This window comes from Eptesicus fuscus, chromosome 6 (assembly GCF_027574615.1).
Source record: "Eptesicus fuscus isolate TK198812 chromosome 6, DD_ASM_mEF_20220401, whole genome shotgun sequence".
NCBI lineage: Eukaryota > Metazoa > Chordata > Mammalia > Chiroptera > Vespertilionidae > Eptesicus > Eptesicus fuscus.
The window spans coordinates 77,896,390-77,924,056 of NC_072478.1; the positions used below are offsets into that span (position 1 = coordinate 77,896,390).

The 27,667-nt window shown below is 42.8% G+C and overlaps 3 protein-coding genes across 3 annotated transcripts; 2 read left to right on the top strand and 1 right to left on the bottom strand.

Annotated features, from left to right (window-relative positions):
* The first annotated feature begins 408 nt into the window (after positions 1-408).
* KIF20A (kinesin family member 20A) lies at positions 409-8,789 on the top strand. Its single transcript, XM_008141815.3, has 18 exons — positions 409-579; positions 2,173-2,262; positions 2,365-2,484; positions 3,221-3,359; positions 3,482-3,669; positions 3,756-3,885; positions 4,063-4,257; positions 4,365-4,476; positions 4,578-4,646; positions 4,861-5,004; positions 5,153-5,318; positions 5,652-5,816; positions 5,944-6,083; positions 6,411-6,513; positions 6,838-7,039; positions 7,268-7,359; positions 7,837-7,974; positions 8,345-8,789. Exons 1-18 carry the CDS (start codon positions 415-417, stop codon positions 8,660-8,662), a joined length of 2,676 nt encoding a protein of 891 aa, XP_008140037.2. The 5' UTR covers positions 409-414; the 3' UTR covers positions 8,663-8,789.
* Positions 8,790-9,045: 256 nt separating this feature from the next.
* Positions 9,046-26,719, bottom strand: CDC23 (cell division cycle 23). Its single transcript, XM_054717887.1, has 16 exons — positions 26,559-26,719; positions 26,399-26,471; positions 24,350-24,487; positions 23,266-23,308; positions 22,665-22,770; positions 22,430-22,562; positions 16,835-17,012; positions 16,657-16,754; positions 16,430-16,511; positions 12,718-12,871; positions 12,478-12,597; positions 12,048-12,123; positions 11,670-11,731; positions 10,925-11,003; positions 10,727-10,846; positions 9,046-10,540 (listed from the first exon to the last, which is right to left on the bottom strand). The coding sequence occupies exons 1-16, from the start codon at positions 26,717-26,719 to the stop codon at positions 10,370-10,372; spliced, it is 1,794 nt and encodes a 597-aa protein (XP_054573862.1). The 3' UTR covers positions 9,046-10,369.
* LOC114232078 (60S ribosomal protein L27a-like) lies at positions 20,379-20,858 on the top strand. Its single transcript, XM_054717888.1, has one exon. The coding sequence runs from the start codon at positions 20,395-20,397 to the stop codon at positions 20,839-20,841; it is 447 nt and encodes a 148-aa protein (XP_054573863.1). The 5' UTR covers positions 20,379-20,394; the 3' UTR covers positions 20,842-20,858.
* Positions 26,720-27,667: the final 948 nt, after the last annotated feature.

Consider the following 27,667-nt stretch of genomic DNA (forward strand, 5'->3'; position numbering starts at 1 on the left):
CGCAGAACAGGCTGTCGGAAAGCGAAGCTGCTTGCCATCAGTTTTTTCTTAATACCTCTGTCCTCACTGGGGCCTGGGGGCGAGGTTGGAGAAGGTGCTTAGGCCTACTGACGCCACCTCCACATCACCCGTGGGCGAGGCACCACACTTGGAGCGTGACCTTCTGCTGTTTGAACCAGTTATCTGTTTATTCCAGTAGGTGGTCTTAAACTGTATTAAATGATTAACTCCTATCATCCCCTTCCCCTCTACTGCGAGTGGAAGGGAAAGGAGAGTTTAGGGATTCAGGAGGCGATGCCAAGGTGTCCTGGGGTAAGGGAATTGTTTTTTACCTAGAATTTGCAACCCTTTCTGTCCTTAAGGTTCTCCTCCTTACCCACTTTTGTCTCTTTTTAGACCTAAGTTGCCCCAGCTATGTCCCAAGGGATCCTTTCTCCGCCAGCCGGCTTGCTCTCGGATGAAGATGTCGTACTGTCCCCCATGTTTGAGTCCACAGTTGCAGATTTGAGGTCTGTGGTTCGTAAGGACCTGCTGTCAGACTGCTCTGTCATCTCCACCTCCCTGGAGGACAAGCAGCAGGTAAAGGAGTTGGAGAGTGGTAGGAGCAGAAAGTGATATCCTCAGCCTACTCTACTGAGTAGTTAGTATGAGGTCAAAGACCAGCATTCCTCAGGGTCTGAGAGTTCAATTCAAAATTAAGAGCATGACAAGTAAAAAAATGTAGAGTTTGTGTCTGTAAGAACTATTATTTGCATTGCATTAATAATATACCCTCAAGGGCATGCTATCAGTTAATACCTTGAGGGAAGGATAATAGTTATCTCTCCACCATGAGGCCCAGAGGCCTTGAAGATTTTGCACAAGGTCAAACTGCCATTAAATAGGTGGAATGTACATTCAGGTCTTAATGCCAACCATAGCTTCCATTTATGAAGCCTTTGTGCTTGGCTGGGGTTTCTCATTGACATTTTTTTGTTTGGTTGGTTTTGGTAGCCATATATATAACGACCTATATTTATGTTCAAAACATACACCCAAATTGGGGGCAGGCTGGTTCTTAACACGTAGTCCCTGATTTGTCAGAATGTCATAAAGCCTTGAAATTTGATGCAGAACTTTGATGTCAGTTGCACTGGTATATTATTCAGCTAAAACAATTCAGAGTTTGCATCAAGATCTGGAAGGCGTTCATGAATCCAAAACAGGTGGGAAACCAATGTAGCAGTTAAGGCTTTTGATTTAGGTCGCCTGAGGGGAAGCAGAATATTGCCAGGTCTTGTCACAGCCCTCACCCTTCTTCTGGAGGAGTTCAGGCTGGGCATCAGGCCTGCCCGTGACTCCCTTCTCTCTACTCCTGGGGCCCTACAAGGCCAGGTTTACCTCCAGAAACCTGCTAGGTGGGTGGAAGGCCCTACATCTTTGGCACCTGGTGGGTTCTCATTGACATTTGAGACCTGATAATTCTTTGTTGTACGGGTCTGTCCTGTGCATTGCAAGATGCTTAGCAGCATTCCTGGCCTTTACCCACTAAATGTTAGTAGTACCTTCCCACTTGTGACAACCTAGAAACTTGTCCTGACACTACTAAATGTTCTTTGGGAGGGAAATGGCCCTGGTTGAGAACAACTCTACTCATAAGTCTCCTCTTTTTAGAGAAAGGTTTATCAAAGCAGGAGCCTCAATAATGCCTCTTAGAGTTCCTGGGCCATAGTAGGCAGATCTCTTAAATATCTGTTGAAAGAATGAAGTGGCTACTATATTATTAACCTAATTCTATATGAGGAAAATGAGGCAAAGAGAATTTAAAGAACTTTTTCAAGGTCTTATAGTTACTAAATGATGGAATTGGGACTCAAATTCAGGTGTGTCTGCCTCCAAGGTGCTTAACTACTGTGCTTTAATATCATGCCAGTCAACCAGTTCTAACTCTAGGTGTGGTAAGCCAGGATTATAGGATACTGAAGAGACAGAGGAAAGGGATAAAGTACTAAAGAAATCTATGTAAGTTGGAATGATTATGGAACTAAAGAGTAGCTATAGCTACAGAGAGACACTTGAGGTGGAACGAGTGTAGTGTTAGCATTATTTTCAGGAACTGTGCTATGCTTGCCCATCTGCTCAGAGATAATTGCTGAGATTAATCTGTAGTTCTGGCCTGGAATTCTGCCACAGGTTCCATCTGAGGATAGTCCAGAGAAGGTGAAAGTGTATCTGAGGGTCAGGCCCTTGTTACCTTCAGAGCTGGAACGGCAGGAGGATCAGGTGAGTTTCTGAGGAGAGAGGATTCAAGGTGGAATGATACAATACCGAAGAGGTTCTCAGGAATGCTTCCTTCTGTGTCAACTGTGTTTTCCCCTTTCTTAGGATTGTGTCCGTATTGAGAATGCGGAGACCCTTGTTCTACAGGCACCCAAAGACTCCTTTGCCCAGAAGAGTAACGAGCGGGGAATTGGCCAAGCCACCCACAGGTTCACCTTTTCCCAGGTATGAAAGTACTGGTCTGTGAACAAGGGACCACCATGTAGGGGCAACCTTATTCCCTCTTTAGAAAGAAAGCTTTTTACTTGCTTGTGAATTTTTTATAGAGGGTGGGAGAAAGTACTTTTATAGTTGTGTGTGAAATAGAGTTTATTCTTGTATTATTAATTATATTAATTATTGTATAATTTTCCATGTTAACTGTAGACCTACTTTTGCCCTACCCTGTATATGCATGTCTACAATTTTAGGCACCCTTGTTATGAGCTAGCCAGAGTGTCAAGAACTTTATGTGCATTAATTCTCAACAACTCTATTGTAATTATCATATTGTCCCTATTTTCCTGACAAGGATACTGTGGCTCAGTGAAGGTAATGTTGCTGAAGCTAGTCAGTGGTAGGGTTAGGACTTGAATCTGCCACAGGTTCCATCTGAGGATAGTACAGATGCTTGTGACCATTATGTTGCAAGTGTCACACTCAAGGGGCCAAAGAGCTGCATGTGGCTCGTGAGCCGCAGTTTGCTGACCACGGCCTTAGGTATTTGTTAATCTGGATGAAAGATGGGACTGGCAGAGAGTAGTTGAGTCCTCAGTGTTTAGGGAGCAGCTGGCAGCACTGCAGGAAGAAGTGGCTTGAGCATTATCCAGGGCCAGCCACCCAGGAAGAGATGCATCTGCTAGCTCTGCACAGGAGGCAAATGGGAGATGAAAGGTCTCTGAGAAACTGAGTCTGTCTCTAGATCTTTGGGCCAGAAGTAGGACAAGCATCCTTCTTCAACCTGGCTGTGAAGGAGATGGTAAAAGACGTACTCAAAGGACAGAACTGGCTTATCTATGCATATGGAGTCACCAACTCAGGGAAAACCCACACAATTCAAGGTGAGTAGTAGGCCTCACAGGATTGCTGATTGCCCTGTAATGGTATTGTCATTGCCTTTGGATGCTGTCCATTGGAGGAGAAAGGCACTTGCCTCAGCTACCCATCTTTTGCATTCCTCTAGGTACCATCAAAGATGGAGGGATCCTGCCCCGGTCCCTGGCTCTGATCTTCAATAGCCTCCAAGGCCAACTTCATCCCACACCTGATCTGAAGCCGTTGCTCTGTAATGAGGTAATCTGGCTTGACAGCAAGCAGATCCGACAGGAGGAAATGAAGAAACTGGCCCTGCTAAATGGAGGCCTCCAAGAGGTGAAGTGTTAGTGTCTACAGAGGTGAGGATAAGGGGACAAATCTCTGGAAAGTTTTATACTTATTTTCTCCCTGGGGCCCTCCAGGAGGAACTGTCTACCTCCTTGAAGAAGAGTGTCTACATTGAAAATCGAAATGGTACCAGCACCAGCTTTGACAGTGGCATTGCTGGGCTCTCCTCCACCAGTCAGTTTACTAGCAGTAGCCAGCTAGATGGTAAGTAACATGGCTGGGCTCAGTGCCAAGTCACAGTAAGAACCCACTCCCTGCTCTCAACAACTGTCAGGAGTATAGACCAGAGATTGCAACCTGAGCTCTGCCTTCTGAGGACCCTGCAAGCCAAAGGGGAGATGGACTACTCTAGGGTTGATGTTTCATTTGCTTCTTCCCCAGAAACAAGTAACCGATGGGCACAGCCAGACAGTGCCCCCATAAGTGTACCTGCAGACATTCGCTTCTCCATCTGGATCTCCTTCTTTGAGATCTACAATGAACTGCTTTATGATCTATTAGAACCACCTAACCAACAGCGCAAGAGGCAGATTCTGCGGCTATATGAGGATCAGAATGGCAATCCCTACGTGAAAGGTATGGGAAAGCAGGGAGGCTGACATGAACCCTGGACAGGACTTGGACAGAGACTAAGAAAAGAGTTAGGTACTCCCATCTTATGTATGCCCTTCTCTTGCCCTCAGATCTCAATTGGATTCACGTTCAGGATGCTGAGGAGGCCTTGAGACTCCTGAAAGTGGGTCGTAAAAACCAGAGCTTTGCCAGCACGCACCTGAACCAGAACTCCAGCCGTAGGTTAGTGGGTTGTGAGAGCCAGCCTTTGTTCTAGGAAATATTAATCCTCCAGTTGGTCATGTAATATGTGTAATGACCTTTTTCTTTTTCTTAACTTCTAGTCACAGCATCTTCTCCATTCGGATCCTGCACCTTCAAGGGGAAGGGGACATTGTCCCCAAGATCAGCGAGTAAGATTTTCCATTTAGAAATTTGGACTTCTTGGCCATAAATGGTAGGGAGGGGGCAAGGGAGGTGCTCAGAGGAATTACTCTGATAGATGCTTGTTCTCCTTCCTTAGGTAGTGAGATTCTTGGTGGTTCTTCCTCTCCTCACAAGTATAGGAAGGCCTGGAAGGTTCATAACATGTAGGGTCCTTATGTCAGATCCTGTCCTTCTTTCAAGGTTGTCATTCTGTGATCTGGCTGGCACAGAACGCTGCAAAGATCAAAAGAGTGGTGAGCGGCTAAAGGAAGCAGGAAACATTAACACTTCTCTGCACACCCTGGGCCGCTGTATTGCTGCCCTGCGCCAAAACCAGCAGAACAGGTGAGATTTTGACTGCAAGCCATGGGCTTGGATGGTCTGGAGCTCTGCAATTTACTAAGAAACTTCCTGGTCACCACTAGGGATGGTGCTAGAATACTTCAAGAGCTGGAGTTCTGCTCACAGCTCTACTCTTCTGATTCCCTACCAGGTCAAAGCAGAACCTGATTCCCTTCCGCGACAGCAAGTTGACTCGAGTGTTTCAAGGCTTCTTCACAGGCCGAGGCCGCTCCTGCATGATTGTCAATGTGAATCCCTGTGCATCTACTTATGATGAGACCCTTCATGTGGCCAAGTTCTCAGCCATTGCCAGCCAGGTGAGAAGTTGGTACCTTTGGAATGATACCTTTGTTTAAGAAAGTTACTAGGGCTGAAACTGGTTTGGCTCAGTGGATAGAGCGTTGGCCTGCGGACTGGAAGGTCCCAGGTTCGATTCCGGTTAAGGGCATGTACCTTGGTTGCGGCCACATCCCCAGTAGGGGATGTGCAGGAGGCAGCTGGTCGATGTTTCTCCCTCATCGACGTTTCTAGCTCTCTATCCCTCTCCCTTCCTCCCTGTAAAAATCAATAAAATATATTTTTAAAAAAAAAAAAAAGAAAGTTACTAGGGACTAGTCCTGGACTCAATTGAGATATCTTCCCCCTGCTAGCTTGTGCATGCTCCACCTGTACAACTGGGACTCCCATCGCTACATTCATTCATCAAGGAACACAGTCTGCAGGCGTCTTCCAGCTTAGAGATAGGAACTAAGACAGACCCAGGCCCTGATGATGACATTGAAAATGAAGCTGATATCTCCATGTATAGCAAGGAGGTGAGAATACAAGAAAATTTTGTTGTAGCAGCTTGATGGCTGCACATTTCCTATGCTGCCTTCCAGGTGGGCCTGGGCCTTTTAGGGGCATGGCCGTCTGATTACCTTTGACCTGTGTCCCTTCTAGGATCTCCTACAGGTGGTGGAAGCCATGAAAGCACTGCTTTTGAAAGAACGGCAGGAAAAGTTGCAGCTGGAGATGCAGCTCCGTGATGAAATTTGCAATGAGATGGTGAAGCAGATGCAACAGCGTGAACAGTGGTGCAGGTACCAGCTGAGTGGCCCCTCTTCGTCTGTCACCTGGATCAGAGGGTGGGAAGTAGGGACTAGGATGGAGTTGTGACTCAAGATCTGTCCTCCATCCTTTAAAATTCTTCAAACTGGTCATAGCTGGACATTAAATTAACTTAATAGATATTAAATTCATTTTAGTTTTATAATTTTGGGGGAATTTATTGAAGAACCAGTTTAGACTCCCATGTGGGGAAGGGGAAAGAATCTCACAGCACAGACTCCCACATGGGGAGAGGAAAAATCTGTCCTCCAGGTTCACTCCTCAGAATCTTCACTCACTTCTGTTTTCTCCTCTGACAGTGAACATTTGGACACCCAAAAGGAACTATTAGAGGAAACATATGAAGAGAAATTAAAGATCCTCAAGGAGTCACTGACAAGTTTTTACCAAGAGGAGCTTCAGGTGAGTTGCCCTGAACTAGCCCCAACTGGCTACTCAGATTCCCATCACTACTTGCTTGAGGTTAACAGATTTTATAAACTCTGGTAGGGGCAGGAATATGTAACTCACCTTTTTTTTTTTTTTGTAACTCACTTTTCTGTGGTACCAGTGCTTTGTATGTGCCAATCTGTTTGGCAAATTGATTAAAGGTCTGGTTGGCCAGAAAACGGTATATGTGCTAACCAAAAAGCTTATGTATCAGGGAAGATTTTGTTCATTATTGCAGTCATCTGTTTCTGCAGTGTTTGACTATGGATGGAATTGTGCCTTCTCCTTCCTACTTAGGAGCGGGATGAGAAGATTGAAGAACTAGAAGCTCAAGTGCAGGAAGCCAGACAACAGCCAAGAGCTCATCAACAATCAGGGTCTGAATTGTCTGTAAGGCGGTCACAAAGGCTGGCTGCTGCTTCCCACTCCGCGCAGCAGCTCCAAGAGGTTACAGCCAAACTGGACCAGTGCAAAGCAGAGCTGAACTCTACCACTGACGGTGAGGAAGGAGAGAAGGCAGTGACTCAAGGCAGAGCTATTCTCCAAACTTAGGCCTTCTGGCGCTAGCTCCAACATAATTTCCTTATTTTGGCGCTACCTCCCCAGACCTTTCACTCTAGGATGCACAAGGGCTCCCTTTCTATTATATTTGCTGCAAGCTGTTAACTCAGAGATAAGTCCAAGGTTAGAAAGCTTGCATATTAATGTTTCTTGTTTCTTCCCTCAGAGCTACGGAAGTATCAGAAAATGTTAGAACCACCACCCTCAGCCAAGCCCTTCACCACTGATGTGGACAAGAAGTTAGAGGAGGGCCAGAAGGTGATTACCTTTCTCTGTTACCAAAACTTTACCTAAGCCCAGCCAGCGTGGCTCAGTTGTTGAGCATCTACCTGTGAACCAGGAGGTCACAGTTCGATTCCCAGTCAGGGCACATGTCCGGGTTGTGGGCTCGATCCCCAGTGTGGGATGTGCAGGAGGCAGCCAATCGATTCTCATCGTTGATGTTTCTATCTCTTTCTCCCTTCCTCTGAAATCAATAAAAATGTATTTTTTTTTTTAAATCAATCTCTCTAAGCCAGAGAGATTAAAAAAAACAAAACAACTTTTACTTAAGGTGATGTCCAACACTATATCCCTGGTTCATGTAAGGCTAAGAAGTTTTCTATGCACTGTCCTGGAGGGTGGCTACTTGATTCAGCTGACCAGCCTTGTATCTTCTCTTCAAATGGCTGACTCCTCCAGATCATTATCCTGGTTGAACTTGGCCACAATTTATTACTCCTCCTTCTTTTTCAGAATATAAGGTTGCTACGGACAGAGCTTCAGAAACTTGGTGAATCTCTCCAGTCAGCAGAAAGAGCTTGTTGCCACAGCACTGGGGCAGGAAAACTTCGCCAAGCCTTGACTACTTGTGATGACATCTTAATTAAACAGGTTAGAACAGCCTAAATATCCCCTTCTCTCCCATCAGCCCACACCAGGGTTATGTGAAAAGGGGAATGAGGAGCAGAAGAGAAAGGTCAAGATTTTAAGTATAAGGCACTGTGTTAATTTATAGGCATTTTCTCTGTTGTAACAATACTAGGGAGGTAGGTAGTATCACATTTCATCCAAGATACTTAGATTGTAAGAAACCATTGTTTTATGCACAGGCCTGAAACCCTCTAAGACAAAACACTAACAATTAAGCTCTGAAATTAAAGAGTTACAGTTGTAATTAGTAGTGGATGGCATGTATTACCTTGCCCTTCTTATTCTCTCATGTACCAAATATGATTTCTATGACTTGACTGATCTTCCTTAGGATCAGACCCTGGCTGAGCTGCAGAATAACATGATGTTGGTAAAAATGGACCTTCGGAAGAAGGCGGCATGCATTGCGGAGCAGTACCATACTGTGCTAAAACTCCAAGGCCAGGCTTCTACCAAAAAGCGCCTTGGTGCCAACCAGGAAAACCAGCAACCAAGCCAAGAGCCCCCAGGGAAGAAACCATTTCTTCGAAATTTTCTTCCCCGAACACCCACCTGCCAAAGCTCAACCGACTGCAGCCCTTATGCTCGGATCCTGCGCTCACGGCATACCCCTTTACTCAAATCTGGGCCATTTGGCAAAAAATACTGAGGTTGTGGGGAAGGAGAGAGCAGTCCTTGTCCTGAAGTGGGTCAGCTACTCAGCTTAAGAAATAAGTCTCTCTTAAACTTCACCATATATATACCTTGAACTTTATGCAAAATGTAATATTCACACACTAGTTGTTTTTGTCTTTTTTTTGTAATATAGTCACCTATGTAACCTCATGCTTTTTTACTTATGTTTTTTATGCAGCACAAAAAAGAAAGCTATATTAAAGATACTGTTCACATTTTTTAATCTGAATCCCAAATTTTAAAAAACCATTCAAATTATAAAAGGAAAGAAAAATTTAAAATTCTCATCATTCAGGCCCATGAAAACCCTGCACAGGAATGTCGCTAGACATCTAAGAAAGCTTAATAATAAATGAATTCAAGGGACATTATATATTCTAAACCTTCTTTACTATAAAATGAAGTATCACACATTCGGAGGTGAATAGGTAACAAACTTGTTTTGGAAACATGAACATAGGAAGGCTGGGTCCTGAGCTCAGAATAATTCATGTCATCTGTACAGATTCATTGCAGCATACATAACCATCGCATATTCCTCCTACTAAATACGCATGCACAGGCCTGAAACCCTCTAAGAGCACACTAACAATGATTCCCTTTACCTTGTCTAGCCGGAAAAAAAGACAATTACATAAATATTAAAACAGACCAGCTTGAATGAGTTTATTCTTGTCTGTAGTTATAAAAAGTTATCTCCAAATGGCCATGAGATTATCTGTAATCCTGTCTCCTTACTTCACTTTTGGGGGGAGAATATAGATAACTAGACATCTTTTGCTCTTGGTAGGGGCCTTCATACTCCATAAGATTATGTTTGTCCCTTCTATTCAACTCTAGTAAGATACCTCGAATTTGAAATATTCTAGGAGACTCTTCAAAACAAATGTACAGGCAGTCTTCGGGCTACATCAGACTCAACATACAACGCTCATGGTTACGTCACCATCTCTCATTTATTAAAAAAAAAGTTCGTCATTTCGACATGTGCTTTATGTTTTTTATTATTTATTTACAAGTAAAGGTCATGAATTGTTATCTTTCTCTGTCACTTCATTACTGCTGTGTATGTGCTCCATGTGAGTGACGTAGGTGCTTATGTAGGTGGGTTCTGACTTACGATAAAAATCACGGCGTAGGAACGGATCTCCGATGTAACCGAGGACCTACTGTATAGTTTTACTCCATTTAAACCTAATCTCTGACAGAACAGTCATGCTCAGTAAATCCAAGAATACCATCATGTCTATCCAGGGCCCTGACCTTGCTAGGGTATCCAGTGCCCCTACTGTCAGCAGAGGATAGAATCACTAACTTTTCTCCTTTCCTCACTTCTCAGGAAACCACTCCCAGCAGCATTAAAACAGTTCCTGTAGCCTGTAGCCTTGCCTGTGCTAAAGTGCTAGTACAAGGATGTTTGGGGGTGAGGTGGGGAGAATCTGGGAAGAAGGCCAAGCTCTGTAGCTACTCTGAACATAGGAAGAAGTGCTTCTAACTGGCAAGACAGTGTCTGTTTCCTGCCAGGATTCTTCTGTCAGTCTACTCTGAAGGTGATTCTATAAACTCTCCCCAAGGAGCTGTTTCCATCTGTACACACAAAAAGAGCTAAGGTCCTTGGAAGAATAGACATGGCAATTTTTTACATGGAGGTAAGGCAATGTGCTAGCTTGAAATTAGTCAACTATGGTGTGACTGAAGACAAGTTGAGTGGAGAAACTCTGCGTGTAGGAGTATTGTTAGCAGACAGTGACGCCGGTAGGAAAAAGGGTGCAGGCATCTCAGTGGAAGGAGTCTCTCCTTGGTTCCGAAGCTGCAGGATTTGCCGGAGCAAGGCCTTACCTTCTTCCCGGGTCTGAAACAAAGGCAACTATTTCAAAATATGTCCAAGGATGTTCTCAAAAACAGGTTCTAAAATACTCATGTGTAAGTTTCACAAATCAAGATAGCCTTTCCACTTATTATCCACTTTCTACTCCCAAATCATGGTAAAGATTATATGTTTGACCCAAATCCAAAGTCTTAAATAACTGATACTCACATCATTGAATGCACAACACTTTTGGGCACAAGTTGAAGCTTCATCCCACAGCTTGCACTTAAAATAGTACTGGGCCAGATAGCGGAAAGCTGTGCTCTCCTCCAAGTGTTCCACTATTTCCTAGATAAGGAAAGCAGAGATGACTAAGGTGATAATAAATAAAATCAGCAACCCAGTCCTCATGTCCAGGACACATACCCCACAGGTATAGATATCTTGGATATATTTGATGTAACATTGAGCAGCCTGTTCTGACTCAGTCAACTGTTCATGAAGCCTACAAAAGAAATTGGTCTTTTAAGTACAAATCAGATCTCAAAGCTAAATAATGATAAATAGTAAAAGCACATTATTAAGACCCAAAAGATGACAACACAAAGACAAGTACAAATTTTTACATAATGGCACACTGGGACCCAGAATAGTATTAGTACCCAGAAGCGAGGTTATTTTATCAAATTTAGTATCATTACTCTGCTACTGGTAATGGAGGGAGAGTTAGCAAATACATAAGCTGAGTAACACACCTTTGCAAAAACTTTGTTAATATCCTAAGATTTTAAAAAAAGATAATTCAGATGTTTTTCTAATAAGCCAGAAAAGAACTGGCATGAATAAAATTATATTTAAGAACCTTTTTGCCTACTATTTCTGAGTTATTTTCATAGTTCTTATTAGAAGATCAGTACTTAGTTTTCCTAGACTGCTCTTACATAAAAATTTCATTTCTTTCAATTCATTCTTGGTTCCTTGCCTAATAGGAAAGCAATTCCCACTTTAAAGAGAAGTGTCATTCTCTCAAGTGAAATGGCTAAATTTTCAGATCAATATTCATACATCCTGCTACATCCCCACATTCATGTAGGATGATGGATAGAAGGCTCACCCACCATACCAGAGGAGCCAACAGAAATATCAATAGCGTTTTACTCCTTTCACTCACTTTGCAAGTTTCACCAGAGCCATCTTCTCCACATCTCCCACGGCATAAGCTCTCCAGTAACACTGTCAAAAAAATAAACTTGTCACTTTGACCATTGCCCAGGTGGCATGACTAATCACACAAAGGCTCAAGTCCTGCAAGCCTCCCAGAACTTCAGGTTTGCAGGATGCAGGCATTTTTACTAAATCATAGGTCCAGGCTACATACTGACATTCCCACAGATGATGTCACCCAAGCTTTGCCTTTTAGCCTATTATGTATTGCGACTTCCACATGTAGAGATACCAGAATGAAGAAAAGTTACAGAGCACAGATAGCCCCACCCTTCATCCAAGCAGCAGATTCCCACTCAATTCTCAAGGGCTCAATCTCAGATACCTTTTTGGCTTCCACAAGTTGATTGAGTTTCTCATAACATTCTCCTAAAGCAACCAGCATACGAGAATCATTGGGCCTGAGACAAAATAGTAGTAGTGTGAAAAAGTATTATAGATAACTAAAGTCCACCACCACCACTACTGTAGTGATCCCCCCTTATTCGAGGTTTCACTTTCCACAGTCAACTGCAGTCCGAAAATATTACATGGAAAATTCCAGAAACAAACAGTTTTAAATTGCACACCATTCTGAGTAGCATGATGAAATCTCACACCATCTTGCTCCTTCCCATCCAGGACATGAATCATCCTTTTGGCCAGTATATCCACACTCTATATACTACCCACTAGTCACTCAGTAGCCATGAAAAAAAGAAAGAAAAGTGTCAGCACTCCCCAAAACAAACACATTGTCAAGTGCCCAGACTTACCGAAGCTGATGGGCCCGTCTATAATAATAAAGGCAGTAAAATGGCATCTTAAGGATTTCATAGGTCTGCCCGAGGCCATACCAGGCTCTGTAGTCCCGCTTATTAACCTCAATGGCATGTCTAAGAAATGGAAGAGAGACTGGTAAGACAGCAGAATCAAAGTTAGCAACTTGCAGGCTCAAAAGAGGCTCCTAACATCACAGCAATCTGCTCTACCTAACCCCACAACTAGGAGCTCACCTATAAGCCTGAATAGCAGCAGATGTGTTCTTCATTTCCATGTACTCATGTCCCATTAGTGTCCAGGCCCCAAGATACCGAGGATTCAATTTCAAAGCTCTTTGGAAATATAAGGCTGCTTTCTCATGCTGAGAACGCAAACTATAATAATTGCCTGATTGAAAAACAAAAAATATGAATAATTAGAAAGGTAAAAATAAAAGTTCACTGCCCTAGCCAGTTTTGTTCAGTGGATAGAGCATCAGCCCATGAACTAAAGGCTCATGGGTTCGATTCTGGATCCCTGGCCCAGTCAGGGCCACTGGGGGAAGCAACCAATCAATGTGCTTCTCTCACATCGATCTTTGTCTTTCACATCAATGTTTCTCTGTCTCTCCCCCTCCCTTCCACTCTCTCAAAAAATCAAAATAAAAACATCCTCAAGTGAGGATTAACAAAAAATTAAATAAAAATAGACAGCATTCCAGAGTAGACATGAAACCATAACTCATTCCCCCAAATTCCTTGCAGAACAGCCGAACTGTACATAAGGGAAATATCATCGCTCCCTTGGGAAATATATATCATTTATCACACATTATGGTTTTTAAAAAAGTGTTCCCTAACATTGCAAGTTTTTCTTCATTTTATCTGGATATAGCATTTATACACATATTTTGTTAAAGGGTAAGACATTTTTAAGAGTAAGCTTTATATTTTGGTTTTCCAACTATATTGCTAGGGTACCTCAAGGGTGAAAAAGGTAGAGCTCTGAGCTCCGCTCTCCCTCAGGAATCAAAGCAGTTATATTTGCACGAAATTTGTGCACAGGCCGGGAGGGGTGGTCCCCCTCAGCCCAGCCTGCACCCTCTCCAATCCAATACCCCTTGGGGGATGTCTGCGGGATCGGGCCTAAACCGGCAGTCGGACATCCCTCTCACAATCCTGGACTGCTGGCTCCTAATCGCTCACCTGCCTGCCTGCCTGGTCACCCCTAACTGCCCCCCCCGCCAGCCTGTTTGCCCCTCACTGCCTCTACGTGCCAGCCTGATTGCCCCTAACTGACCCCCCTGCCGGCCTGGTTGCCCCTCACGCCCACCCCCCCCACCCCCACTGGCCTGGTCGCCCCACGCAGCCTGCTGTTCAGTCGTTCGGTTGTCCCTCACTAACCTCCTGCCAACCTGGTCGCCCCACGCAGCCTGCTGTTCAGTCGTTTGGTCGTCCCTCACTAACCCCCCTGCCGACCTGGTCGCCCCACGCAGCCTGCTGTTCAGTCGTTTGGTTGTCCTTCACTAACCCCAGCCGGCCTGGTTGTAGGCAGCCATCTTGTGAGGGCCTGAGGGTTAATTTGCATATTACCTCTTTATTATATTGGAGGATTGGTGTTGAAAAATGCAAGTCAGTCCTGGCTGGGTAGCTCAGTTGGTTAGAGCATCGTCCTGATACACCAAGGTTGTGTGTTTGATTCCCAGTCAGGGCAAATACAAGAATCACCAATGAATGCATAAATAAGTGGAACAACAGACTGATGGCTTTCTCTCTGTCTCTCTCTCAAATCAAATCAATAAAATACAATTTTTAAAAAAGAGCAAGTCAGCCTTGGTCAGTGTGGTTCAGCTGATTGAAGCATTGTCCCATTCATGAAAAGGTTGCAAATTCGATACCTGGGCACATATCCAGGTTGCGGGTTTAATCCCCAATAGGGATGCATTTGATCAATGTTTCTTTCTCTGCCCACCCCCTTCCTTTCTCTCTAACATCAATAAACACATACTCAGGTGACAATAAAAAAAAAAAAGAAGAAACAAACAGCATGGTATTGGCAAAAAAACAGACACACAGACCAATGGAACAGAATTGAGAGCCCAGAAATAAAAACATATGTATATGGGCAATTAATTTTTTACAAAGAAGCCATAAACATACAATAGAGAAAAAAAAAAGCCTCCTCAATAAATGGTGCTGGGAAAACTGGAAAGCCACATGCAAAAGAATAAAACTACATTACAGTTTGTCCCCATGTACAAACATTAATTAAAAATGAATCAAAGACCTAAAACAATAAATTACATAGAAAACTTGGGCAATCTGGTTCCAGAGTCCAAATCTTAACTTTGTTGTACTGTCATATATGTTGATATATACATACTTACATATACCCTCAGAGATTGGAACTCCAGAAAAGATGCAGAAGGAAGCAATCAATTCACATCAAGACATAAAAGCAGAAGCAATGACTAAACAACTAGGAGATTCCTGTCATCACTCTATTCTTAAGTTGTTGCATTTTCTCTTAAGTCTTCAGTTTCTTTTTTCTCTCTATCCTTCTTTCTCCTTTCACTTCCTCTGAATATGCTATAATATGAAAGCTGAAGCATATTCTGTCATATCTAATGTTCCTTATTCTTTTTTCTTTTTTTTAAATATACTTTATTGATTTTTTACAGAGAGGAAGAGAGAGGGATAGAAAGCTAGAAACATCGATGAGAGAGAAACATCGACCAGCTGCCTCCTGCACGCCCCCTACCGGGGATGTGCCCGCAACCAATGTACATGCCCTTGACTGGAATCGAACCTGGGACCTTTCAGTCTGCAGACCTACACTATATCCACTGTGCCAAACTGGGTAGGGCACCTGCAAATATTTTTTATCAGCACAACTAGGGGGAAGGAGCAGTGGGTAGAGGCTAAGGATACTACTAATACCCTACAATGCAGAGGACAGCCCTCCACAAAAAATATTGTTACCCCAGCCGAAACCGGTTTGGCTCAGTGGATAGAGCGTCGACCTGCGGACTGAAGGGTCCCAGGTTCGATTCCGGTCAAGGGCGTGTACCTTGGTTGCGAGCACATCCCCAGTAGGGGGTATGCAAGAGGCAGCTGATCGATGTTTCTAACTCTCTGTCCCTCTCCCTTCCTCTCTGTAAAAAATCAATAAAACATAAAAAAATATATATATATTGTTACCCCAAAATGTCATTAATGCCAAGATTGAGACACCCCAATACATAGAAACAGGTACTCTCATCTCTTTTCATAGGATTGGAAATTCTTACAAATTTTTCTTTTTAAGAGGAGGAGAAAGAGAGAGAACATCAACCAGCTGCCTCCTGCATACCCCCAACCAGGGTTAGAGCCCGCAACCAGGGCATATGCCCTGACTGAGAATCCAACCAGCAAGCTCTTGATGTACGGGATGACACCCAACCAACTGAGCCACACCAGCTAAAGCCTTACAAACTTTTTAGTAGTACTAAAGTTTAAAAAATATATAGAACTTTTGATCCAGTCTTTTACTGCTTATTATACAGAAACAATTGCATTAACATGCAAAAATAAATGTACACATACAAAAATGTTTCCTGAAGCAATTTTTATATTAAGTAAAATGATGGCACATCTATATAATATTAGATAACAATAAAACATAATAAAAATCTAGATAAAAAAAAGATATACGTTTAAAAAAGGAAGTTACAAAGCAGTGTGTATAATGATATAGTTTTTACAAACAAACTGTACACACACTTGCACACACACATTTTTAGTATTCACACAGAAAAATATTCTGGAGTCATGTTCTCTAAAAAATCTTGGGGATGGGGTTATAGTGAGCTTTCACATTCTACTGTACATAATTTTGTTACCTTTGACACTTTTATACTGTTATTTCTATACTTGTATTATTTACAATAAAGGTTAATCTTAAAAGAAAAAGAATAATGATTCTTACCAATTACACAGCAAGTTTCTACACGATATTTATCAATCTCACAGAGGTTGTGAGCCAGATAACTCAACTCAGATTTCATGCTCTGGAAGAAAAGAAAAAGAGAGTCTAAGCATGAAAAATGAACCTCTAAAATTATTTTGCTTGTAGTTAATGCAACTGGATGACAATCCAACCCAGATGAAAGCACAAATGAGCTTAATCAAGTCCAAGTAAAGGAAGCAGCTCACCCTGACGTAAAGAAGGTTGGAGAATGTATCCATATTCTCAATCCTATAAGGGTCTTGTTTCCTTAGCTCATTAAAAATAGAGAGGGCTTTATCAATATCTGCAGAAAGAACATAGTTCAGAAAACAACACAATGATACTTTCAGGTTTTGAAGAATTTCATTGTCCTTATTCACTTACCTCTGATATTGTGATAGGCAACTGCAATTTGGGAAACAATATAAGAGCTCTTAGAAAAGCCCACATCAATGAGATTCTGATACTTTTGCAGGGCCTCCTCTATCAACTGCAATTCGGTGTATATATGAGCCAGAAAAAACTCTTTCATCCAGGTGTCTGGCAAAGACAGGAACTTCAGCTGGCAGCAGGAAAGAGAGGAACACATTTAATATATTTTGATCTCTCTCCCAAAAGAACATCAAGGAACTATTTTTATTGTCTAAAGCAGCGATTTTTAACCAATGTGCCACAAGAGGCACAGTGTTGTGCCGAAAGAATTTTTAAAACATGCAACACCTGACTATTTAGTCAGGGGCACTGACCCCTTTTCCCTTACACTGTCAAATAAAAAAAGTGACAAGAGTTAACACAACAGTACCCGCCTGGAATGAATGACCCAAAATTATACCTATATTTTTTTGGTCAGATCGACAAAAATTGTATTTTTTAGTGTGCCACAGAATTTTAGTAATTAGTTTTTGTGTGCCATTAAATGAAAAAGCTTGAAAATCACTTGTCTAAAGGTGTTTATCACTGGAAATTTTATTACAGCACCTAATAATGGACACGGGGCATTTCAAGTGTAATAGGATTTACAAGCACAATAGGGAGGAAAGGCCCAGTTGGAGAAGGCTTCAAAGAATAGATAGGATTTGAGGTGTCTTGGAGGGTGGGTAGATTTGAACAGAAAAAAGGGGAGAGAAAGAGAAAAAAATGAATGTTCTAGGCAAGGACAACATAAATAAAAGAAAAACGGTTATGATGAATGTGGTTGAAGAGGTTGATGAAACTAGGTTGTTTGAAGGGAAGTTTTGTGCTGGGACGCAGTGGAAAAATAAGACTGAAATGGTAGGGTGGTTCCTATAGTGCAATAGGAAATGGTATGCAACAGGAAACCACTGAATTTTTATGCAAGAGAATCATGATGACATGGGTGTTTTAAGAATAAATTTGGAAACCGTGTACAGGAGGGCTTAGAAATGGGAATGTAAAGATGGGAAAGTTAGATAGAAAGTATATATTACTTATAAGAAATCCAAGTTGGAGATAAATAAGATGGCAAAGGAAGCCAATAGAAAAAAACAGATACAAGAAGAAACCATGGCCCTAACCGGTTTGGCTCAATGGATAGAGCATCAGCCAGCAGACTGGGGGTTTGATTCCAGTCAAGCGCATGTACCTTGGTTGCGGGCACATACCCAGGAGGGAGTGTGCAAGAGGCAGCTGATCAATGTTTCTCTCTCATCAATGTTTCTAACTCTCTATCCCTCTCCCTTCCTCTCTGTAAAAAATCAATAAAATATATATTTTTTTAAAAAAGAAGAAGAAACTATGGCCATGTCTGTGGTTAAATAGATAAAGGAGATAAGAGAAAGGGAAGAGGCAAATATGATTGAGGCATTAAGACTGGGTGTGTTCACTGCCTGGCTTTTTGCAGTTTGCATGTCAACCTCATTTAGTCAAATAAATTGTTTGAGGAGATGATGTTGTTTCGAAGAATTCTTCAGCTCTAATTATACAGACATTTTCCTTGGCTTTCTTTAGTGATTGCAATTCTTCTGTAATGCTGTAATAAGAGCACCCTGAGACCCCAGCTTCTCCTTTTTCTTGGAAGGAGAAGATAACTATTGGCTCAGGGCTGATGTAATAACAGAAAATTTGTGATCTCACCCCATTTTGACCTCTGACATGGAGGATTTAAAATACAAACTTTCAATAATCATAATTTATCTAGCTAGTATAGAATGTTGCTAGTGGCTTTTACTATATGCTTAATAAAGTAAACTTAACTTGATATTCAAGATCTACTGTAAACTGATTCTAACTTGTCTTTCTAGCTCTTTGCTCATTCATTTATTAGTTAACGATGCTTTGTAAACCAGAGTTCTAAGCCACGTCTTTGAGGTACTCATTTTTTCCTGGGTATGTCGCATCTGTACATGTATATATGTTAATAAACTTCTGTCTTTTTCTTGTTAAAAAAAAAAAAAAAAAAAAAGACTGGGTGTGTTGCCCTGGCTGGTTTGGCTCAGTGGATAGAGCATCGACCTGCGGACTGAAGGGTCCTGGGTTCGATTCTGGTCACACATGCCCAGGTTTCAGGCTCGATCCCCAGTGGGGGGGGGGGTGCAGGAGGCAGCCGATTAGTGATTCTCTCTAATCACTGATGTTTCTCTCTCTCTCTCCCTCCTTTCCTCTCTGAAATCAATAAAAATATATACTTATTTTTAAAAAAGACTGGGTGTCTTGAGAAATAGTTATGCTAATGAGACTGGGTGTCTTGAGAAATAGTTATGCTAATGAGACTCTATCAAGTTGAGAGAAAGAGCCTGGCCTGTGTGGCTCAGTGGTTGAGTGTCAACCTATGAACCAGGAGGTCATGGTTTGATTCCCGGTCAGGGCACATACCTGAGTTGCACGCTCAATCCCCAGTAGGGGGTGTGCAGGAGGCAGCTGATCAATGGTTCTCTCTTATCATCGATGTTTCTATCTCTCTCTCCCTCTCCCTTCCTCTCTGAAATCAATAAAAATATATATTTTTAAAAAACTAATATTAAAAAAAAGTTGGGAGAAAGAGAATTTGGTACGTAAGATGAAAAATCTAGTTTTGTGTATTTTGAATTCAGAGATAAAACAAACTTTCAATGAAATTCTACTAGGCAGTTAGAGATAGGTAAATACAAGTAAACAAAGGTAAAATTTCAGACACAGACTTAGTAGCATATATCATTATTAGGAGAAACCAACCAGACTTTGGCTCTTCAGAGCAAACAAAAAGAAATGTGTTGCCCTAGCCAGTTTGGCTCAGTGGATAGAGCGTCGGCCTGCGAAGTAAAGGGTCCCAGGTTCAATTCCGGTCAAGGGCATGTACCTTGGTTGCAGGCACATCCCCAGTGGTGGGTGTGCAAGAGGCAGCTGATCGATGTTTCTCTCTCATTTTTCTCTCTCAACGATGTTTCTAACTCTCTAGCCCTTTCCCTTCCTCTCTGTAAAAAGTCAATAAAATATATATATTAAAAAAAAAAAGAAATGTGTTATCATTTCCATTAATTACTGAAGAACAGCAAATAAACTCTATAGACAATATCCTCTAATAATGACTACTAAAATGATTGCAGCTTATATATATTACTTCCTTAATTAACAAATCTCTGTATCTTCTCAGAATCCTATGAGCTCAGCAGAGACTTAAAATGTTTTAAATATGATCCCCTTTTAAAATATATATTTTTAATTGCTTTCAGAGAGGAAGGGAAAGGGAAAGAGAGATAGAAATATCAATGATGAGAGAATCATCGATTGGCTGCCTACTGAATACCCCCCACTGGGGACAGAGCTGAAACCCAAGCATGTGCCCTGATGGAGAATCGAACCATGACCTCTTGGTTCATACATAAGTGTTAACCACTGAGCCACACCGCCTGGGATAAATATGATCCTTGATATCAGAGGAACCTTTCCTATAATAGCATCTTTGAAATTAAGAAACTGTAACAGGCTCTTGCAGCTCGGCCACCGACATGCCATCCAGACTCAGGAAGACCCGAAAACTTCGGGGCCACGTGAGCCACGGCCACAGCCGCATCGGCAAGCACAGGAAGCACCCCGGGGGCCGCAGTAATGCTGGTGGCTTGCATCATCACAGGATCAACTTCGATAAATATCACCCAGGTTACTTTGGGAAAGTTGGTATGAGGCATTTCCACTTAAAGAGGAACCAGAGCTTCTGCCCAACTGTCAACCTTGATAAACTGTGGACCCTGGTCAGTGAGCAGACACGGGTAAATGCTGCCAAAAGCAAGACTGGAGTTGCTCCTATCATTGATGTGGTGCAATCGGGCTACTACAACGTTCTGGGGAAGGGAGAGCTCCCAAAGCAGCCTGTCATTGTGAAGGCCAAGTTCTTCAGCAGAAGAGCCAAGGAGAAGATTAAGGGTGTTGGTGGGGCCTGTGTCCTCGTAGCTTGAAGCTACATGGAGGGAAGTTCATTTTGTCCAAGTACAAAAAAAAAAAAAAAATAGAAACTGTAACAGTATTTAGTCTATAAAACAAGTTACAGTAAAACTTGAATGTGAACACATGAATATGAAAGGTATCTTCTATAATAATAAAAGCGTAATATGCTAATTAGACCGGACAGCCGAACAACCTTCCGAATGTCATTCCAGACAAAGCTGCCGCGGCGGGGTCTGAAGCAGAGGTGGTTAGGGACGATCAGGCAGGCAGGAGAGCAGTTAGGGGCAATCAGGCAGGCAGGCAGTGTGGTTAGGGGCAATCAGGCAGACAGGCAGAGGCAGGCTGGCAAAGTGGTTAGGGGCGATCAGGCAGATAGGCAGAGGCTCTCAGGCAGGCAGGCAGAGAGGTTAAGGGCAATCAGGCAGTCAGGCAGGCAGGCAGGCAGGCAGGCAGGCAGGCAGGCGAGCGGTTAGGAGCCAATGGTCCTGGGTTGCGAGAGGGATGCCTGACTGCCAGTTTAGGCCCAATCCTGCTGGGATCCCTGTGGGATCAGGCCTAAACCGGCAGTCAGACATCCCCTGAGGGGTCCCAGACTGCGAGAGGGTGCAGGCCGGGCTGAGTTACACCCCCCGACCACCAGCCCCGAGCACGAATTTCGTGCAACAAGCCTCTAGTCTATAATAATAAGGGTAATATGTTAATTAGACCAGACGACCTTCCAGACAAGCCAGGGCTGCGAGGGAAGCCTGGGTCCCAAGTCCCAGGTGCCTGCTAGCAGCCAGAGGGAAGCCTGGGTCCCAGGTGCCTGCCGGTGGCTGGAGGGAAGCCCAGGTCCCAGGTGCCAGAGGGAAGCCGGTGCTGGCAGCGGGGGAAGGAAGGCCTACTTGCACGAATTTCATGCATCGGGCCTCTAGTCCTAATATAACTGGATGCAAATCAAACAGCAACTACCAAACATTTGTCTTTCAAATGAGCTAGACATTTGTCTTTCAAATGAAGACCTGAAGACCGAAATCCCAACAGTGAAAGAGACCAGAGAAGGAGCAAAGAGCTAGCTATATAATCAAAGGCAGGTGTCCTCAAACTACGGCCTGCGGGCCACATGCAGTTGTTTTTGCCGTTTTGTTTTTTTACTTCAAAATAAGATATGTGCAGTGTGCATAGGAATTTGTTCATAGTTTTTTTTTAAACTATAGTCCGTCCCTCCAACGGTCTGAGACAGTGAACTGGCCCCCTGTTTAAAAAGTTTGAGGACCCCTGATCAAAGGCTTAGCAAACCTCTCTCCTCCCACCCCATTACTGCAGAATTATATAAAACTTGAAGTACAGACGTTTTCCACATAGCTCATCTTTTTAAAAAAATATTTATTGATTTTTGAGAGGAAGGGAGAGGTAGAGAGATAGAAACATCAATGATGAGAAAGAATCACTGACTGACTGCCTCCTGCACGCTCCCCACTGAGGATCAAGCCCGCAACCTGGGCATGTGCCCTTGATAGGAATCAAACCCAGGACCCTTCAAACGCAGGCGATGCACTAACCACTGAGAAAACCAGCTAGGGCCACAGCTCATCTTTGGCTCAGTGGATCTTAACTTACCATCTCTTTGTCTGTAATCAAGTTACAGAGTTCTATCCAGGCTCCCCAATGCAAAGGCAAAACATGAGTAGCCTCCACAAATACATCAATGGCCTCTTTCACCAAGTCCAGTTTTCGAAGCACAACACCATACCTAGAAAAGAAGGAAACCATCACAGAAGGTAATGCTCTATAATAGCTCTCTTCTGCTCAGGAGAACACGTTGCAGAAAGTTCCAACTTACTCTAACACTTACAGATAAAGGCCAAAACCATCAAGTTCCCGAGCTTGGTGCTTTTTGCTGAGCTCCACTCTCAATTCTCTAAGAGCCTCATTTTTTACTTGTCCTTTTTCCAGAGGGCCTAGAAAAGAAACAAAGTCTCTAATCTAAGAGAAAACTGCTGGTCTTCATTTTATAGACCTGATATTCCTTTTGGCATCAAACAGCTACACCTGAAACTTCCAGCAAGCACTCAAAAGTAGTCAATATCTTACACAATTTTTTTCCTCCAAAAAAATAACAACTGATAACTGGTCTGCAGTCATATTTTGCTAGGCCCATACAGGTTTTTAAAGTTTTGAATTAGTATCAACATTTAAAAATCAGAAGCCTCAACTAAAAATCTGAATTTCCAGCTTCAGGCAATGGAGTAGAGTCTGAGAAGAAAGCCTTGACAACAGCAGGCCACAAGGCAACCCTCAGCTGGAGCTGGGAGACAATCAGCCAGTTGTGCTATCTAATTTCCAATAGCCCTCCTCGGACCACTTCACACATTTGTACTACCTGCCTGGCTTCTATAGGCATTTGTGTGTGCAACCCCTGCTTTAATCTAAAAGGTAAAAAAAGAAATTCATACCTAGGCTATCAACTGTTTCATCATCCTTCTTCTTTTCTCCAGACTGTAAGAGAAAATCCACACATAGGTCTTTTTACCAGTGAATTCTGAACCTGTTCTAACACTAGCAGCCTGATTCCACCTAAAGGGCCCAAAACCATCCAAAATGGCAGCTACTATTGGTCACTAATTTTAAGTAACTATTCACGGGCTCCCATTGGTCAAATCTGGAATAATCTGAGCACCAAATAATTAAGTACTGTAATGAATTATATAAACAATTAAAAATAAAAGAATCCTTAAGTCCATGCTAGGTAAATAGATAAATGGAAAGGGAAGGAAAGACTCTTGCTTAGAATAGAATGACAAATGAGCATCAATAAATGTGGAGAGCCGAAACCGGTTTGGCTCAGTGGATAGAGCGTCGGTCTGCGGACTGAAGGGTCCCAGGTTCGATTCCGGTCAAGGGCATGTACATTGGTTGCGGGCACATCCCCAGTAGGGGGTGTGCAGGAGGCAGCTGGTCGATGTTTCTCTCTCATCGATGTTTCTAGCTCTCTGTCCCTCTCCTTTCCTCTCTGTAAAAAGTCAATAAAATATATTTAAAAAAATAAATAAATAAATAAATGTGGAGAGTGCTAGAGGGGAAAATCATCATTTTGCAACATCATAGTAAAAAATACTTCAGGCAAGATTTAACAATGAATTTCTTGACTAATGGATATTTAAGTTGTTGACATTTTGGGGGTATTACAAAAAAATATTTCCATGAACAGATGTATTAACATTGGGCAAGTTACTTAAAGTAGAATTGCTTGGTCATAGTATTTCAAATTAACATAATCTACCCAAACTGACTTCAAATGGGGGGAGGGTGGCGGGGGGGGGGAATCTACTGCCTCGCACCTTTGTCAATAATGAATATTATCAGTTTTTTAAAACATTTTCTTCCATAGCATTATTTTTTTAACTTTATGACAACTTCTTTATTATTGTCAAATATTTATAAAGTACATTCACCAAATAGGCTATTGCTATGCTATTTAAAAGGTTTAACTTTTTCCACTTGGTTCAAAATAGAATGACGTCTTAAAATGGCCCTCACCAGGTATCTAGAATACATGTACAGGAAATAGGCTTTCTTGCTATTGCAACCATGCAGGAAATGTGCTGCCCGATCATACTCTTTAACATCAAAGTAGGCTTTGGCCAGGGTGTAAGCATCCATATCCTGGGCATCTTCCTAGAAGAGACAAATTTTTGTAAATGATTGGGAATAAGACAAAAAAGTTCAAATCCAATTTCAAGATGTAAGAAAAAATAATTTTTCTCTCCTTTTCCTCCTCCCAAAACCATATATATAATGAAGTGAAGTCAGATAACTTTTTTCTTCTTCAAAATAAAAAGTTATGGGAGCCCAGCTACAGTGGCTTGGTGGTTAAGCATCAACCTATGAACCAGGAGATCCCAGTTCGTTTCCCAGTCAGGGCACATGACCAGGTTGAGGGCTCAATCTCGGGGGAGGGGGGGGGGCGCAGAGGGGAGCAGGAGGCAGCCTATCAATGATTCTCTCACATCGATGTTTCTATTGCGCTCTCTCTCTCTCCCTTCCTCTCTGATATCAATAAAAATACATATTTTTTTAAAGTTAGAGGAAAAAATAAATAAAAATTTGTAAAATATTAAACCAACACACTCAGAAACTTTTATTGTTTCTGCAAATGTAGAAATTGTATAGGCTTCAGTATTAGGGACCTATATTCAAATTCTAACTCTGATTTTCTGGCTTCATGACATCAGTAGGAAAGTTACTTAGCTTCTCTGAGTATTCACTTCTTCATCAGTAAATGGAGCCAATAATATAGATTTGACATGAGGGAAAAGGTGAAAGAGAAAGTTACAGAAAATGTTTGGCATTAATATTTGGCATTCCCTTCCTTCCCCAGGCTTTTAAATTTCTACATAAATGCAATATGCTGCAATTACTTATACTTTTTGTACTTCAAGAACATTTTGACATGTTAGTATTGCAAAAAACTAAAATACACCTATAATTCTCTGTGAAAAAAATGAAATAATGCATATTTAAGTTAAACATATAATCCACATCCCAAATTCTAGGGATAAGCTGATTAAAACTTTAATAATTTCATTCTCCTCATCCTTCTTGCCCCAAATATTACCAGCACAAAACAGGAACCAAAACATATTCAGTGTTTTCTTGACTGAATAAACGTGTCTTAAATGTGGCTCTTCAGCTTAGGATTCTACTGGCTGTTTTCATATCCACTTACAATTTGTTTATTTCTTCCCCTGCCCCTTCTCAACCAGCATTACACCTTTTTTTTAAAATGTTTTTATTTATTTTAGAGAGAAAGGTAGAAAGAGAGAGGGAAGGAGGGAGAGGGAGAGGGAAAAGGAGAGAAACAGAGATCAGCTGCCTCCAACAAGCACCACTGGACCAGGGAATCAAGCCTGTAACCTGGGCATGTACCCACCCGGACCGGGAATCAACCAGCAACCTTTCAGTGCACCGGAGGACACTCAACCAACTGAACCACACCAGCCAGGGCTGCATTATACCTTTTAGAGTAAAAAATATTCATTGTTTTTAAAGGGAGGGAGGAATCAAGTAACAAAATGGATTATGATGAAAAGCATTCAGACTACATAGTCTATGTAAACACATGTACTATGGATGACATAAAATATATTCACATCTCATTTAATTCCCTCAATAGTCCCATAAAGTAAATACTATTATCCGCATTCCACAGATGAGGATACTATGGCTCAGGAGGTTAAATTGCCGAAAGTCACCACTGTGGCTGAGATTTGAACCCAGAGCTGTATGAATCCGGGCCAGTTTCGCACTGTTGTAAAAACCTTCGATTCTGGCTCATTGTCTAAGCTGGGCTACAAAAGCGAAAAGGCTGAAATCCTAAGCAAGGATTTTTGTCCTTATTCTCTCCAGCTTAAGTAAACGCACCACCAGATCTTTCATAGCTCAACACAACCACACAGATAACATCGCTTAAAACGCCCAGCTCTTTCAATGCTTGAATTCCTTTTGCAAACATTCCTGCGAAGCAAGCAGTCGGCTCCCTCCATTGACCAGTCATTCCCTCTTGGGCCGGTGGGGAGCAGTCCTTACCTCTGTCATAGGCGGAGGCGGCTGCAGCTCGACTAGAGGCAACGCCGGGAGGGAGAAGGCCAACTCCGCCGACCTGGAACACCCCGCACACTGAATCAGCTCCACAAGCCCCCCAAGGCCAAGGACCCAAGCCCGGTCCCGTCCCACCCCGACATCTCACCATTTGCTACTGTGCAGTAGGCCCCGCTCTCGGGTAAGGCCAGCGATAAGTAGCAGCTGCTTTTTAATTTCCCGCAAATTTGAGAAATCGCCACTAGCTGACAAGACGGGTACCCCCGGAGTGGTCAGGGCCACAGGAACTACAGAGGGGCTCGCGGCCATCTTTCGGTCTCAGCCGCTCCAGCCAATCAGCAGCGGCGATGCTAGCTGTGCGCCGGCACCCAAAAAGCTTGCCTGTTATTGGTGCGCTCTTGCTCCGGGACAAGCAATCAGAGATCTCACTTCTGACAACGTCACCAAGAGGCCGGGAGAGAGGGGGCCATTACCTCCCCGATTGGCCAAGAGCTACTGGGGCGGGAAAATTAGAAGCAGGGAAGTGGGGTGGGGAAGCCACGATCTCCGGGCGCGGCTGAGAGGAAATAAGTGGCTGGGAACGGTGGACTGGAAAACGGGAGGTGGGAATAGGAGCAAGAAAGTGGGCAGAAGAGGGAGTGCCCTGCACCTTTGGGATGATGTCATTGGACTAAAGATAAAAAGAGTGTCGTTTGTGAGCGGATCCTGTGCCGCTGATTAACCAAAGTGATGCATGTGTCTAACGAATCCTTTCAGAACAGCTTACATCTTTGCCCCACCCCCCTCCTCGATGAATAAAATCCCTTGCAAAACTCCGGGGTGACATGCAGCTGGTTGTTTAGACTCTATGTCCCAAGTCCGGCCTTCTTTTTTGCATTGCCTCTAGTCAGCTGCCTCCGTCTGTTACAGAGGTAAGGACTACTTACTCCCCATTAACCCAAAACGTAGTGACCTGTCACTGGAGGGGAGCAGACTGCTTACTTCGCGGGAATGTTTGTAAAAGGAATTCAAGCATTTAATGAGCTGGGTGTTTTAAGCGATTTCAAGTGTGGTTGTGTTGTGATCCCTGCTCTGGCCAACAGATGGAGCCATTCCCTCCCTCCCCACTCTTCAAACCGCTTAAGCAGAAAAGCGGTTGCTTAAATTACGCCATGTGGTCCACAGATGGGAGGACTGTGACCATCACAACACTGGAGGCCAAAGAAGGGCGAGGACTGTGACTGCTTACAGGAAGACTTTATTACAAATAAACCCAGT